General features: G+C 50.6%; 1 protein-coding gene across 2 annotated transcripts in view; it reads left to right on the top strand.

Annotated features, from left to right (window-relative positions):
• The window catches only part of ELK3 (ETS transcription factor ELK3), a 69,733-nt gene that overhangs the window by 39,403 nt on the left and 13,849 nt on the right, over positions 1-16,481 (top strand). For both annotated transcript variants that reach the window (XM_032644806.1, XM_032644805.1), the window contains exon 3: positions 11,198-11,980. In XM_032644806.1, the coding sequence (XP_032500697.1) occupies positions 11,198-11,980 (783 nt within the window). The remainder of the gene's footprint in view (positions 1-11,197; positions 11,981-16,481) is intronic.

Genomic DNA, 16,481 nt, shown 5'->3' with positions numbered 1-16,481 from the left:
GCCCCAGAACACCCTGCACTTCCTTTGCATCCAGATGACACTTCCTAAAGAGAGCCAGATTGGAGCACGGCACCCCTCCGCCTGTGCACCTGCCCAGCTCCCTGCAGCCTCCAGGAAAGGCTCCAAAGTCCCTTCACCATCTGGCCCCATCCCGACTGCTCCCCCTGCAACTGCCCCACCCGCAGGGGAAGTAGGGGAGCAGTTTTACATTTTTATTAACATTCCAGAGGCCTTTAATAAAAATACCCTTGAGTGTTGAAAGGGAGCCAGGGGGAGACAAGACTCCCCATCCAGTGAGAAGCAGCCGCGGGCCCAGAGCGGGTGGGAAAGTGCCCTTAACATCATGCAGTCTGGGCCTCTCGGGTGGGGTGGGCGCCCCCTGGGCAGCAGGGAGAGGAGCCCTTCACTCCAGGCCAGGAGAGAATTTGGAAGGACGGTTGGCCCTGCAGCTTTACAGTGCCAGAGAATAGAGATCTCAACCCAAACCACGAGGAAACCTCCCCCGGGAGTCGGCCAATTCCGAGACAGAGTTGGAGCCCTTTATTGGCAGCACGTTATTCTTAGAAGTTGGAAGTGGAGCTGGGTGTGATCGCGCGTGTGTGCGAATGTGCGCACTCCAAGCTTCAGCTTTAGACCCAGGACGGCCCAGGCTGCGCTGGACCCAGTGCCCTCAGCAATGTGGCGGCGTGAAGGCGGGCCAAGCTCTGGAAAGGAAAGGCCAGGCCTCCCTGCCCCGATGGACAGAGACGTTGAGAAAGAGGAAGGAGTTTCCTAGGGCTGCCGTAACAAATTAGCACGCACGTTGGTGGCTCAAAACAATAGACATTTATTCTCTAAAAGATCTGAAGGCCAGAAGTCTGAAATCGAGGTTTCAGCAGGGCCGTGCTCCCTCTGAAGGTTCTAGGGGAACATCCTTCATTGCCTTTTCCATCTTCTGGTGGCTCCCGGAAATCCTTGGTTCCTTGACCTATAGCTGCACCTGCCAATCTCTGCCCCAGTCTTCCCATGGCCTTCGTCCCGTGTGTCTCTCTGGATTTTTCCTTTTCTTGTAGGGACATCAGTCATTTAATTTAGTGCCCACCCCAACTCCAGGGTGATTCCATCCTGACATCCTTAGCCGATTACATGTGCAAAGACCCTATTTCCAGATAAGGTCTCATTTGAGGGTGGGTGTGGATTTTGGGTGGAGGGAGTGCCATTCAACTCAGGACCGAGGAGAAGGACTGTCCCGGGGGAGGGAGCTCAGACTCATGGGTGGGTCGCAGGAGCCCTTTCATAGCTGCTCTACGGCCGCCCGTTGGGAGGCGAGCCTGCCCACAGCAGATTCCTAGCAGAGCCCAGTACAGCCAGCCAACCTCTGCGTCCCCTCGGGTTCAGGTGGCAGGGACGAGAAGAGGCAGGGACGGGAAGAGGCAGGGCCTGCCACTGCCATGCAGGCAGCCATCAGACACTTAGAGGATGAGGCCAGAGGCCAGATTCCCTTCCCTTGCTGTTCCTCAGAGCCCAGCAAGGAGCTTTCCACACAAACGCATCTTCAGTGTTTGTTGAAAGAATGTTTGCGTGTTATGGAGGAGGAACTCGGAGCATGACTCCTACAGTGAGTCCTTGTTCTGACTTTGGAGAGAGGACAGTTAGGTTCTGTGTCAGGAAAGAATGAGTCAGATCATGGTCTGGACGGGAACCCAAAACAAGGAGCTGAACACAGGGTGTTGGCTGCGAAGCCGGGGGCCTGGAGGCTCAGCTTTGCTACTTACTAGGTTGTGAACCCAGCTTGGAGCCCCGGATCCCTTATCTGTGAAATGGGCTTCAGAGTGCTGTGAGGCTTACATGAGATGCTGCATAAGCCTTCTGTAACTGTAAACCAAAGTACCCATGTAAGGAATGTTGATTCCTTGAAGGCAGAATAAAACGAGAAGACAGTGTGATATAATGAGGATGCTATTCAATTAGATCATTGCTTGTAGGTGAAATTCCACTGGGTGAGAGCTCGTGTTTGGAGGACTTCTCTGAGTGAGGCACTGACATACGCTGGCCTTTTAGAAAAAACTGCCCTAGGAGATATTTTTATTTCCCTTTTAGGAATAAACTAAGTATCTAATTTGGGGAAAGCAACTAATACATCTCCTGTCCCTTCTTAACTTCGTTTGTATGTTTTTCAAAGATACCACCATCCTTTATCGTGTTTTGAAGATTGTTTAAAATTCATTTTCCTAAATTCATGTAAAAATGTTGCTTTGAGAATATCAACATTTCATATTAAATGTGTTTCCAACTCATTGAATTGAGGTGAGCAAACCGAAGCCTGCAGAAGTTCAATACCTTTTCAAGGTCACAGGAAGTAATGAAGCTGGGATTCAAACCCGGGTCCGTTCATCCCAGTGCTGGTCGCACTTCGCCTCTGGCCCGTCAAGGCCCTGGGCCTGTCTCTTTGTGTGAGCAGCTCTGCTCAGGCCTGTGGATACTGGGAGGGGTTGCCCATCGCCCTCCATGCTCCCTCCAAGCCCTTCTGCTGCTCGGCGGGGGCCGTAACCAGGCCCTGTATGTGGACATCAGCTTCCCGTTATTTTCCTGTCACCCTTGGGTGTCACCCACTTAGAGGTGGGCTTCTGATGTCCATCCTGCTGTGGTGGGACCGCTGGGTCCCCGGTGCCTCAAGTAGGGTGTCCCATCAAAGCAGGCACCTCCTCTGCCCTGCAGGTGGGCAGAGGCAGCTCTAGTGGGGTTAAAGAACAGCTCAGGAAGGCCGGCCTTCCTCAGGAGGAGCTAGAAGTGCCCTAGCTTCCTGAGCGTGGAGCTGGTTTTCCCAGGCTCGCTGCAGTTACCCCGAGATTCCTCTGGAATGCAGAGCCCGTGGTCCTGGCAGCCTGGCTTAAGCAGCAGCCTCTCCTCCAACTCAGCTGCTTTCTGGGAGAGGGTGTGGTGGTGGAACACAGAAGGCTTTGGTCTTGGCTCTGGGTAGAATTGGGTTCCAACTTCAGCTCCTCCAGCTACAAGCTACGTGATCTTGGGTGCCTAAGCTTTTCAGAGCCTGCTTTCCTTCTCTTAATTTGACAAGCAGAACATATGAGACATAATTTTTTTAATGTGAAAATGCAGATAAGCAAAAACAAATTTGCAAATCAGTGGTAATCCTACCTCTGTCAAATTTTATTATACACCTTTCAAGGTTAATGTTTCTCCTTTTATTTGATACATGTAAAAATGATTTCATTAAAATAATGGAAGCATCCCAGGCATGCTGCTTTTCCCCCTAATTTTAATTTAAAGACATGGGGAAATGTTAATGATGTATTGTCCTCTAAAAGACCTCTGTGGAATTCTGTCGTAAGTCTCACCCAGTATTGAACCCACCCCTGTGGGCTGGGAAATTGGGTATAACCTCACTTCCAACCAAGAGCCTCGACTTTTTCATCTTAAAAATGGGATCACAGGGACTTCCCTGGTGGCGCAGTGGTTAAGAATCCGCCTGCAGGGGACATGGGTTCGAGCCCTGGTCCAGGAAGATCCCACATGCTGCAGAGCAGCTAAGCCCGTGTGCCACGACTACTGACTGAGCCTGTGCTCTAGAGCCCGCGTGCCACAACTACTGCAGCCCCTGTGCCTAGAGCCTGTGCTCTGCAACAAAGAGAAGCCACCACAATGAGAAGCCCACACACTGCAACAAAGAGTAGCCCCCACCCGTACACAGCAACAAAGACCCAACGCAGCCAAAAAATTTTAAAAAAAAAGGGGATCACAGTACCCATCTTGCAAGGCAGTGCACATACACCACGTGACAGACCCTCGCAAATGCTTGCTTCTTTTTCTTGCCCTTTCTGGCCACGGGTTCCTTTCATGTAGGCTATCTACCCCGGCCAGACGAAAGTCCCCCAAGTAAATCCTTCCCACTTCCCCGCCCCAGGATCTCGGTGACAGGCGCTCAGGGCCAGCTGCCTGCATCACCCTCCCCGAGGGCCGCAGTCACAGCAGACGCCATGGGTCTGGGCTGCTCCCTCCAGCCTGGGCAGTGCGTTTCCTGTTCTGAGAGGCATCAGAGAACAACGAGATTGGCTGGGGTGTCTGGTTAGTGTTTGCACCAGTTGTCAGGCTGGACGTGCGGCATCTCGGCTGAAGCTGCTGGGGCATTCTGAGCGGGACGCTTGGATTCTCCAGTTGCTCGCGTCTCCTGCTCTCTGCGGGAGGGCCTCTCTTCCCCCCAGTCCTGAATCAATTGGCGTGTGTGAGGTTTTCTTCACAGTGGATGTCAAGTGCTGGCCACACGAGGCATGACGGACTGAAGCCTCGCGTCTACTTCTTGTCTTAACCCAACTAAATAGAACGTCATGTTTCCCCTCCTTGGTCGAGATATGTAAACCAGGTGTGTTTCTGTCTGCCGGACGACCCAACTGGTCACCCAGACCCGTGGGAATAAGTACAGCCTTCTAAGAGGCTTAATTTGGACTCTTCAGTTGTCATTACAGCTGATAGAGGGTGGTTTTTACGTTTTGTTTCGGTTTTGCTTCAATGGGAGTGTAAAAATAATAATGCTGAGAGCTGATATATACTGTGGGCCTGTCACGTGTGGCTGTCGCAGGCGTTCTGCTAAGCGTTACATGGATTACACAGTCAATCCCGCAAGGTGGATGGGAGGTCGGTCCCCTCATTTTATAGATGAGGAGACGACTGATAAGAGACAGGGGTGGCCTTTGACCTCAGGCCGTGACTCTGGAACCGCTCCTTGTCATCCCAGTGGCAGCCCTGGTGGCCAGGTCAAGTGGGAATTTATGGAAAGATCCACCACTGTGTCCTCTGTACCCAGCCCTGCTGCCAGTGTTGGCTTCAGAAAAGGATGGGCTGTCTGTCATGAGCCGCAGACATCTCTCAGTTTCGAGAACAAGATAGGAAAGTTGTGAAATCGGGGGTGGTGGGGGCAGGGGTCCTGCAGTTTCTGGGAGCCCTGAAATGGTGGAGGATGAAGGGAGCCGCAGCCCTACTGATGGGGAACCCACAGCTGGTCCGGCTCCTCCTGGGGTCAGGAACAGCCCCTGAGGGAAGGGCAGCACCGGGAAGGAATGAGAGCAGGGGAAAGAAGTCCGAGCACAGGAAAGCCCCAAGCACGACCTTACATCAAAATTGGGGTGCGGGCTTCCCTGGTGGCGCAGTGGTTGAGAGTCCGCATGCCGATGCAGGGGACACGGGTTTGTGCCCCAGTCCGGGAAGATCCCACATGCCACGGAGCGGCTGGGCCCGTGAGCCATGGCCGCTGAGCCTGCGCGTCTGGAGCCTGTGCTTCGCAACGGGAGAGGCCACAACAGTGAGAGGCCCGCGTACTGCAAAAAAAAAAAAAAAAAAAAAAAAATTGGGGTGCAAGGCCAGAGCCGACAGATATTTGCCGGGATACGTGGAATTACAGTTTATTAAGCTCTCACAGAAGGTGTGAGGCTGTGGAGGTTTGCGTTAGCCCCCAGTGTCTGTCTGGGAGTTTTCCGCTTAAAAATGCCAGCAAGAAAGCAGATGCGAAAGTATACGTATTGGATGCATCACATGGAGCTTTAACCAGCCTGGGAATTAGCCGTGGAAAATTGTCTGTCATGGGGTGAAGCCTCTGGCTTCCTGCCTCAGTCAGTTCTCTCCACAATGAGAGTCATTCATTCAATAAACGTGGAGCGAACTTAATGGTATCCTTCATAACATCAAAATTAAGACGGTAAATTCAATTCCACAAGCATCTCTTCATTACCCTGCACTGCAATTTTTTTTAAACCATAATACTTAATAGGCATATGTCTGAGTTCTCCACTGTATGGGATTATTTACACAAGCTCCTTCTTCTTCTGTGGGAGGAGAAGGCAGAGTTAGGTGTAATATATACATATTTAAACACACCCATGGACACACCTATGTGTAAGCCTGGAACCCATCCGGGCAGCAGGCGACACTGAGGGAAGTGGAAACAGGACCCACTCTCTCGGCACTGTCTTGTTAGGTTGAAATAACCTAGGGAGACTCTCATGGGACCAGAGGTAGCTGGTGCGTCAGGAAGGGTTCCTTTGCACAAGGCGGCCACAGTCCGGCCCCAGATGGACTGCTTGCCCTGTAGGCTCCAGCCGTCTTAAAACACCCACTGGGCAGTGGTAATGGAGGGAGTGGTTTGGGGACCCGAGCTTCCACTTCTGCTGGAACTGCCGCCTGGGGTGCGTTGGGTGGATGTTGCTTTCCCCCGTCGCTTAAGTTGGTCCCGTCCTTGCCGCCTGTAACCTCACACGGAATGCCGGGTCAGAAGTCCACCCTGGTTGTGAATACACATTTGGTGGGAAATTACGAACAGAGGCTGGTCCTCCACATGTGGAGGGAAGATGTGTGCAACTGTTGCCCTGAAACCGTGCTTGAGAGTCAGCTCGGCCCAACTGGACACAGACAGCGTTTGTCAGGTTACCAGGCAACCGTAAATAACAAATATGTGTGAGTCTGGGAGGAAGGGGTGGAAAAACCAGGCCTCTTCTAAATATCCTTGTCACTTTTCATAATAAGAGCCCATCCCCAAGTGCTCTTGTGTCCTGGGCTGTGTCAGCCCGAGTCTTGTGTCACCTACCGTTGTGGCCAAGTGCTCTGGAGTCAGACTGCCCAAGTACACACTCGTGATTGGGGGTGATCTGTACTCTCTGAGCCTCAGTTTGCCCATCTCTAAAATGGGGATGATAACAGTTCCAATCTTTCAGAGGATTAAATGACTTGAAGGTGGTCAAGTTCTTAGCACACAGCCTGATAGATAATAGTCCGCAAATACTACCTGATGTTATTCCCCTGTATTGTGCGTTTTCTCAGCAAGCCCCTCATAGGCCAAACTCTTGCAGGGAAACCTCCCTTTGGAGGCTACAGAGAGATCTTCAAACACACATGCCCCCAATACGCTCCTGGGGTCTGCCCTGGAAGTCGGGTACGAAGGGGCTGTCAGTTCAGCTGCCAGGTACACACCTCCTCTGGGTCCACCTACCCACCTAGATCTCTGGCCTTGGGCATCCTGGTGGGGGGCTTTCCTCACTGGCTCCCCTCATGTGAGCAGATATTCCCGGTGTGGAGTTGGGCTCCCAAACCGCTGGCCTGCACACTCTGACCTCCTTCCTGCACCCCACCCTCCCCGCTCCTCCCAGTCCTTCCCAGCCTTCCATCTTCGCAGAGGTTTCAAATTGTCCAGGTAGCCACATCTAATCCATCTTTCCTGTTGGTTTCTAGAGAAGCAAGATCCTCCCTGGTTCTTTCCAAAAGCTGTTTGTTTCTCCTTCAGTTGTCTCCATCCCTGTCACTGTGTAGCCTTTCCCTAAAAAAACTATCTTGGTGTCCAAGCAGCTCTCCTCAGGAAGGCAGCAGCTGCTGAAGGGCCCTTACTGCGTCAGCGGAGTTCAGGGCCCTGTGCAGTGTCTTCTGTTTTCTGTTCAGAGTGGGGGTTAGCATGTTACGTCAGTTGCCATCCAGCCATCAAAAGTTCCCACCATCTTCCCTTTAAGCCTGCCAAAATTCTTAAAATTCCTTATGTTCTGGATGGACCTTGAGGGCATTATGCTAAGTGAAATAAGTCAGTCAGAGAAAGACAAATACTGTATGATCTCACTCATGTGGAATCCACAAAGGCTGAACTCACAGAAACTCACAGAGTAGATTGATGGTTACCAGGGGCTGAGGTGGGGAACCAGGGAGATGTTGGTCATAGGCTACCAATTTGTAGCAGTGAGATGAGTGAATCTGGGGGCTCTAATGTACAGCGTGGTGGCTAGAGTTAATAATACTGTAATATATACATGAAAGTTGCAGAGAGAGTAGACCTTAAATCTTCTCACAACAACAACAAAATAGTAATTACGTGGGTGAAGGATGCGGTAACTACATTATTTTGTGATCTATACGTGCATCAGATCACACTGTACACCTCAAACTTACACAATGTTATCTGTCAGTTATATCTCAGTAAAGCCGAGAAAAAGGATTCCTCACGTTCTCTGTCTAAATAAAAGCTTTACTGAAGTATAATTCACATACCAGCTAATTCACCCATTTAAGGCATACAAGTCAATGTGCTTTGAGTGTCTTTATAGAGTTGTCACAATCAATTTTAGAGCATTTTCACTACCACCGCCCCAAAGGTCTTGCCTTTCAGCTGTCACCCCTCAATTCCCCCATCCCACCTAGTCATCCCCTAGGAGACGACTCATCCACTTTTTGTCTCTATAGATTTGTCTCTTCTGGATATTGTATATAAATAGAGTCCATCATACAATATGTGGCCTTTTGTGTCTGGTTCCTCTCACTTAGCAGAATACGTTCAAGGTGTGTCCATGCTGTAGCTGTGCCAGTGCCTTCATTCCCTTCTATGGCTGGATGACATTCTATTGTATGACTGTCCCCTATTTTGTTTATTTCTCAGTTGATAGTCGTGTGGGTTGTTCCTTATGTTCTTTTTAACACATTGAGGCCCAGCTCTCTATTTGAGATTGCCTTTCAATTTCCAACCACTTTTATCATTTTTATCACAGTCCCAAATGACTTCTTGGTTTGCTTGTGAACGTAATCCCTGCTCAGACATTACGTTCTGAATACCCATAATAAAATTAAAGGTTGGTTCTGTTAAAAAAAAAAAAAATTTCCAAGACCTGGCAGAAGAAAGGATTCAGCCCATACAGTTTCTCTTTTCTTCTGTGTAATTATTTAGGCTTTAATGATTCACTCGGTTTAGATGAGTGTTCAAACTGGCTGAGAATAAAATGAAGTTTTCCTCCGGGGAGAAGAATATTATGAGTGGGAAACAAAAATACCTTAGAATTTTAGCAGAGGAACACACCAGGCAAGCATGCTTTCTTTTTATGGGTCAGGTGGCACCAGTAACACCCTTATTTAACCCTTTCCTTTTGGGAGCTGATTTCTCCCAGGCGCGTTGTCTACCCAGGCCTGGTGTGCAGAGATGATGCCAGTTAGGCCCAGGTGGAACTCTTAAGTTTACTAGATCTCTCTGAAGTTTCTCTAAGTGGTTTTCAGTTTTGCTAGTGTCGAGTGTGAAAATGAGGTCAGATGGAGTAAATGGGATTTGGTGGGTTAAATTGCAGGCCAGGGTGCCAGGCACTGGAACTGTTCAGCTTTGAATCTCACGTACTCAGGTTTGAACCTCCTGTGTGCTGGTGCTGAGCAAAGTTTCGCCAGGATTTGCGTTACTGGGTTTTCTGGTGCTGCCTGGGGACCTTGTGTGTCCCTCCCTTAGATGCCTGCCCTGAAGAATTCTTCCTTGAAAATCTCAGTGGCTTGGTAATTATGCCTATCCCTCCTGACTGCTGGATAAATTCACTTCTGGGATTTGAGGATGCATTTAAGGAGGACAAAGGCAAGTTAGCAGAGGCTGTAATGTAACAAGAGGGGAGGCAAAAGCATAATGTATTTATACACCAAAATGATCACAAGATGAACATCAAAATTTAATTCAATTTCCTCTCATATATTTGAAAGTTGCTAAGAGGGTAGATCTTAAAAGTTCTCATAACAAGGGAAAAAAAAATGTGTGTGTGTATGTTGATGGATGTGAACCAGACTTACTGTGGTGGTCATTTTGCAGTATACACAAATGTCAACCGTTATGCTGTACACCTGAAACTAATGTTATATGTCAATTGTAACTCAATTTTTAAAAATTTGAGATGAACTAATTTTAAAATGTCGTCTCTACTAAGGGGGCTCTTTGATTCTCTCCCTCCAACTTTGTGTGGAAATGGGAAAAACCTTAGGCTTTAGAATTAGTAGATCTTGTGGCCCTTGGGCACATCACTTCCCATCTCTGAGCTTATGTCATAAGGATGATACCTTCCAGCCTACAAGTGGGTTCATGTGAGATCAAATGGGATCACGTGTGCATAACACCCAGGACAGAGTAGATACTCAACAGCAGCTACTTTTCAAGCTCTTCTCCCCCAAATGATTTTTTTTTTTTTTAACCCTCATTCATACCCAGGTTTTTTGGGTTTTTTTTGCGGTACGTGGGCCTCCCACTGTTGTGGCCTCTCCCGTTGCGGAGCACAGGCTCCAGATGCGCAAGCTCAGTGGCCATGGCTCACGGGCCCAGCCACTCCGCGGCATGTGGGATCTTCCCGGACCGGGGCACGAACCCGTGTCCCCTGCATCGGCAGGCAGACTCTCAACCACTGCGCCACCAGGGAAGCCCCCATATCCAGGTTTTAAAAGGAACAGTTTGTAAGGAAGTCCTCTTCCCACAGGATGGTGCCACTACCTCTCTGTGCTTGAGGGAGACCATCTTTGTCTGCCTTGAGTACCTCGGGCCCGGCAAACATTTGATAGACTTTGCTAATGTTCGGATTTAATAAATCTCAAGAACAGTACAGCCTTTAAAATGAAGTCTGTTCTCCCAATGGGGGGTGGAAACTTTTGCAGTGATTATTGGTTTTCATTTACATCCTAATGTTTGAGGATGGGAGCCATAAACTGAAGAGCCAGAAGTAGATACCAGCAACTGAAAATACTGTATGAATGTCGTGAACATCCAAGTAGACGCTTTGTTTTTTCCTCCAGCGGCTTTCCTGGCAGAGAATTAAAAAGGAAAAGAAATGGCTGCATGATTTAAGAAAACACTGTGGTGTTTTGGTGATAATAACTTACATTTCTATAATGCTTTCCAGCTTACAGAATGCTTTCCCATTATTATTTCATTGAATTCTCACAAGTCCCAGAGGTAGGTAAGACAATACTATATTATGGTAAAGGAAATGCTGCCTCTACCACTTACCTACCATGTGGCTCTGTGGGTTATTTAAACGCTCTAAGCTTATTTTCCTAAGGCCTAAAATGGGAGTTGAATCATCCCTTTCTTTTAGGACCGCTGTACAGATTATATGAGCTAATGCATAAACAATACCAGCGACAGAGTAAGTGCTTAATAATTGGCAACTGTTACTACGTTCTTAGGTATAATAATCCTCACTTCACAGATGAGGAAACTAAAAGTGACCACCCATTTGCCGAAGATCACACCATTTGTAATTAGCAGAACTGGAATGCAAATCAGATTCTTCTGCCCTCAGCTTTAGTCCTCTTTCCATTACACCTTAGCTGAGATGTGCCATCAGGACTTTCAGTGCTTCTGCCAGCAAGGTCCCCCACAAGAATGAGCCTCTTACCAGTTTCTCTGATGCGCTCATCTTTTCCACGTCTGCTTTTGTGTTCACAGAACATCATCAAGAAGGTGATCGGGCAGAAGTTTGTGTATAAATTCGTCTCTTTCCCGGAGATACTGAAAATGGACCCTCACGCGGTGGAGATCAGCCGGGAGAGCCTTTTGCTGCAGGACAGCGAGTGCAAGGCGCCCCCCGAGAGCCGCGAGGCCCACAGACACGGCCTGTCCGCCCTCAAGAGCGCCAGCCGCAACGAGTACATCCACTCGGGCCTGTACTCGTCCTTCACCATCAACTCCCTGCAGAACCCACCCGAGTCCCTCAAGGCCATCAAGACGGAGAAACTGGAGGAGCCTCCGGAAGACAGCCCTCCCGTGGAAGAAGTCAGGACTGTCATCAGGTTTGTGACCAACAAAACCGACAAGCACATCAGCAGGCCCGTGGTGTCCCTGCCCTCCACGTCGGAGGCCTTCCTGGCCTCGTCCGTCTCCGCCAAGATCTCCTCGTTAATGTTGCCAAACGCCGCCGCCAGCATCTCGTCTGCCTCACCCTCCTCCTCTCGGTCCCCGTCCCTGTCCCCGAACTCGCCCCTCCCCTCCGAACACAGAAGCCTCTTCCTGGAGGCCGCCTGCCATGACTCGGATTCCCTAGAGCCCTTGAACCTGTCATCGGGCTCCAAGACCAGGTCTCCATCTCTTCCCCCAAAGGCCAAAAAACCCAAAGGCTTGGAAATCTCCGCGCCCCCGCTGGTGCTCTCCGGCACCGATATCGGCTCCATCGCCCTCAACAGCCCGGCCCTTCCCTCGGGATCCCTCACCCCAGCCTTCTTCACCGCCCAGGTAAGAGCCGTCTCTGTCATCCTGGCCGCCCCCAGACTCAGTGGCTTAGCGGAAGGGAGGAAAGAGCAACCGAAGCAACTTCCTTCTGCCCCTCAAAGGATAATCCGAGGGTCCCTGTGGCAAAGTCACCATGTCACTGTGCAGGGAAATTACTTTTCCATGCCCAGGTGGGAGCATACACAAGAGGAAAGGCTTAGGGTATTGGCTACAGTGGGATGCTTGATTGGTTTCTAGCTTTTAGGGGCCTAAAGCGATCGTAAGATGGAATACGCACACTGGCCGTCAAAGCAGATCCAAACAGTGATTTCCTAGGGAAAGCTGAGCAGGCCAGTGACGTTTCAGAAGGGCTTTATGAAAATGTTATGGGAGAATCTTCTCTGGGGGGCCCTTGATAAGTAGCCGTTTGTTTTCTGTTAATAAGAAAATAGATGCTAACCAGTACGGCCATTGCAGTCATCATTGGGGAGCTGGGTTGTCCTGTAGTCTCTAATAAGAAATGCAGGGGCCACATCAAACGGTGAGAAAGAGAAGCTTCAGTAAAAAACAGTGCTAGTCTGAGAAAGCCCAGGTCCACAGCATAGGGGAGAGGAAAGCAAACTCGTGGAGCAGGAAAAGTCTTCGGTGCTACTAACTCCAACGTGAAGGCGGCCTTCTCCTCTAAATACGGTATTCAGATGCTCACCCTTGTCCAGCAGGCAGCTGCTGGGCAAACGCAGAGCAGGTACTGGTCAACCTACTTCTGCTTCCTCTGGAAAACTGGATGCGTTTCAGTGGCAGAGGTTAAGTGCATTGGCTTTGGGGTCACAGACCTGGATTCAGTCCCTGGCTGCACTGCTGGGTTGAAACGTGACTGCGGGTACTTGTTCTCTGAGCCAGTTTCCACATCTGTGCAATGGATTGTCGTGAGGATTAAAGGGGATAATGGCCGCGGGAAGAGAGCTGGCTACAACCGGCAGGTTTTAGTATCGTGTGACTTTGTGGCACCAGGGTGGGGTCATGCTTGAGGTGGGTAGGAGCTCTCTGTCCCCTGCCTCTGTACCCACCGCTGTAGGTGTCCTTGCTGTCACCATCACTAGTGGCAGCATAATTGAGCTGCTCATGTGTGCCAGGTACTGTTCTAAACACCGTCCATGCACCGTCTCAGTTATTTTTCATCACAGGCCCGTGACGGAGATACTATTATTGTCCCATTTTCCCAACAGAGGTAAATGAGGCACGGAGGTAAAGTAACTCATCCAAGGTCACACAGCTAATAGGCCACAGAGGTGAACTTGAACCCGGTTAGTCCGCTCCAGAAGCCATGCGCTTTAAGTAAAATGCTCTCGGCACGTGCACTGGGAAAATGCCCACTTGTCCCTGATCATGAGACGTCCGTGGAGTCTGCAGACAACTGAAAGCAGCTCTTGGGCATTTTCCTCTCCATGGCTTCTCCCCGATGATTGTGGCCCAGGGATTTCGTGTCGGCTCAGCTTGTGAGCTGGTGGTGACGGCAGGCTGCCACGGAGGGGAGGGCTGAGGGCTCGCGTGTGTGCGCTTACGTGGGGCATTTCCTGACCAAGCAGAACTGTCCAGTGACTAAGGACCGCTGAGTAAACGGCTCAGGCACAGCGGCTTCCGATGTCGCTCAGAGAAGTAACTAGAGAAGCGCGTCAGGGGGTGCAATCTGAGGATCTCCTCCCCGGCCTCCTCTGTGTTTCCAGCTGTGAGGTGTAGAGAGGCCTAGAGCCAGGCCAAGGCCAACTCTGATTTCGGTCCCTGCTTTCTCTGTGTATCACCGTCTCTGAACACGTGCCAGTCCTGTAGTTGCGTCGTGGGAGGAAAGCGGCTCGGGCGTGGGAGGAAAGCGGCTCGGGCTAGCCCTGTGGTTATGGGCCTGGACATAGTGAATTTAGGGAGGCTCCGGGCAGCAGGACTGAGGATGTGTGGCTGGGCCGAGGGGAGGGGGGACAGTGACACGAGTTAGGGACAGAGGGTGGATGTGGAGGAATGGATGCAAAGCTCAGGACTGGGAGACGGCATCTACTAGAATGGCCTGCCAGCAGGGAGGGGGAAGCACGGGAAAGCCAGATGTTTAACAGAGGACCTGTGCCTTAGGGAGATGCACTGGCTGGTCCTCCCAGGCTGTGAGGGCGTGGCCTCGACCTGTGAACGAGCGCCATGACGTCCAAGATGTGGGAGGGCGCTTCCCGAAGGGAGAGAGAGGCACAGGGCAGGGTCTGGACTAGGACAGGAGAGGGGAAGTGTCAGCCTGGGCCTTGGATCAGGTGTGAGGGGGTGGTGTTGGGGGCTAGGTAGTGTCTGAAGCCATTCAGAGCTAAAGGAGTCAACGGCTGCCCTTGGGAAGATGGCGGAATCTCAGGACTTGAGATCCCCTCACCTTCTAGTGGGCTCAGCTCTGCACCTGGAGCGCCTGTGGCTGACAGGGAGGGAGAGGTGAGGCCAGGAGGGAGAAACCAGAGAGAGCAGAGGAAGGGCAGGACTCAGGGGTGGGGTGTTCCCCCAGGTGGGTTCTCTGAGAGCAGACAGGAGAGTCAAGTGGTTTTATCTCGACTTGACAAGCCTTGAGTCTTTTAGGATTTCGGGGAGGCCTCGAGTCAGTGTAGGATTTGGATTCTCAGAGAACAGGAGCTGTTTCAGGTGCCCCAGAAACTAACCCACCAGCCCCTGGTTCTCCCTCCAGTGCACAGTCAGAAATAGCATCAGCTCCCTCAGCAGTTCTCCTGAAGTCCACTGGGCCTCAAACTGAGGGGTGAGCCCATCTCCCTGAAATCGCCCCCAGGGGCGGGAGCGAAGGACTCCTGTTGGCCCCCAGGTCAACTCTGGGGGGGTTCCTCTACCCAAGGGAGCGTGGGGCGTTTCTCTCACAGGCAGCAGTGGCGCTTCACTCCGCGGCTCACTGGCTTCTCTCCTCCCTTAGCACTTTCTGTCGCAGAAACAGAGGTGTGCAGCGTGTACGCAGAAACATTTGGTTACCTGTGGGGACCGCCTATCAACTTCCTTCGTGGCTAGCTTTAAAAGAGATAAAAGTGTGCTGTAATAATTTGATACCCTGAAAATGAAGTTCCCAAGAACTTGTATTTATTCCAAGAATGATTTATATTTTATTGATTCATTTATTCCAAGAATAATTCCCAGTTAGTTTCAGCTAGAAGCATGGCAGGAAGAAGGGTAGGATTAAGCATGTCTCAGCCTGCTTAGGGTCATGTGGTTACAGTGCCCTCCAAGGAGGGACCTCATTAAACCACATACCTCGTGTAGGCCCAAATTCAGATTTGAAATTTCAAGCTACAGCATGACGGGCATGAAAAAGCATCGGCGTCCTGCCACTCCCCCAACATCAAAACCACCACTCCCATCAAGAATACTTGTGGCACATCTGCTGGCACCCATACAAAATGCAGTTGAGATTAGCCTCATGAGTCTTTGAGAAACGATTACAAATGTAGACAGACACGATGATCACCACGAGGCAGCCCCAGCGTGGACTGTGAGAAACTGAGAAAATGAGAATACAAAAGCCAGCTGGCACCAAGGAGTGAGGTAGTTGGAGCTCAGCCACCGAGGTCATATTGGGCTGTTGCTAGAAAAACAAGAATGTTATCTCTGATGGCATGAGCTACAGAAATTGAGATGGGGGTGGGGGGAGGAGCCAGGATGTGAAACCCTCCTGGTTTCCAGCCAGGCACCATGGAAGCCCAGATGGTGCCAGCTGGAACTTCTGATTCTCTGTATCTTCTGCATCTGGGTGTCACCTGTCCCTCTTCCTTCCATTTGCCTCTTCTGTTAGGTCTCTCCCTCCTCCTGTCTTACCAATGTAAAGTTAGTTCAGAATCGGAGGTTGGCTCATTGCACGTCCCTCCATTTATGCCAAGGCCTCTGTTCATCTCACACGTGATGTCTAAGATGTTGAACTCAGATACGTGCGGGCACCAGGGCGTGAACTCACATCAGAGTCTGAGCATGCATGCCCCGGGCCGTTTTATTAGTAGCGAGACAGCTTGCTGAGGACTGAAATGCTAAAACCACCTTCCTGCATTTACTGATGGATGTGACAACCTTGAGCCCAGATCATAAGGTGGGAATTGGGAGTAAAATGGATGCGTGTGGTGAGGAGCGTGTGGGTAGACTGCCTCCTGGCTCAGCTCCGGAGTGGTTTCCATCTCATTGTCTCTTTTGCCACGATCACAAAAGGAAGTAAGTTTGTTTTTTTTTCCCTTCATCCCACTCCGTAACACTGCCCTAGCTCAGCCTGCAGCTTTCTCCATACTGGCCCTACAGAAGAAGGATGTCCTCTTAGGGGCTCTGTTCACTGGAGGATGTCATTGGTAGACTTTTGGGTGACTTGACACTCCAGCTGAAGGTTCTTGCTTCTCCCAGCTCTGGATTGCCTAAGATGAACAAAGTGTGATCGTCGCCCTCCCTCTTTCCACCCTGGGGCCCGTCTTTTCTGTAGATCCTTTGTGGATCTGCCGACTTCTCCCCAGTTCTACCCTTATACTAT

The sequence above is a fragment of the Phocoena sinus genome, chromosome 10, assembly GCF_008692025.1.
Source record: "Phocoena sinus isolate mPhoSin1 chromosome 10, mPhoSin1.pri, whole genome shotgun sequence".
Taxonomy (NCBI): Eukaryota; Metazoa; Chordata; class Mammalia; order Artiodactyla; family Phocoenidae; genus Phocoena; species Phocoena sinus.
Note: the sequence above shows the minus strand (reverse complement) of the source record. Positions and strands in the feature narration are given on the sequence as shown.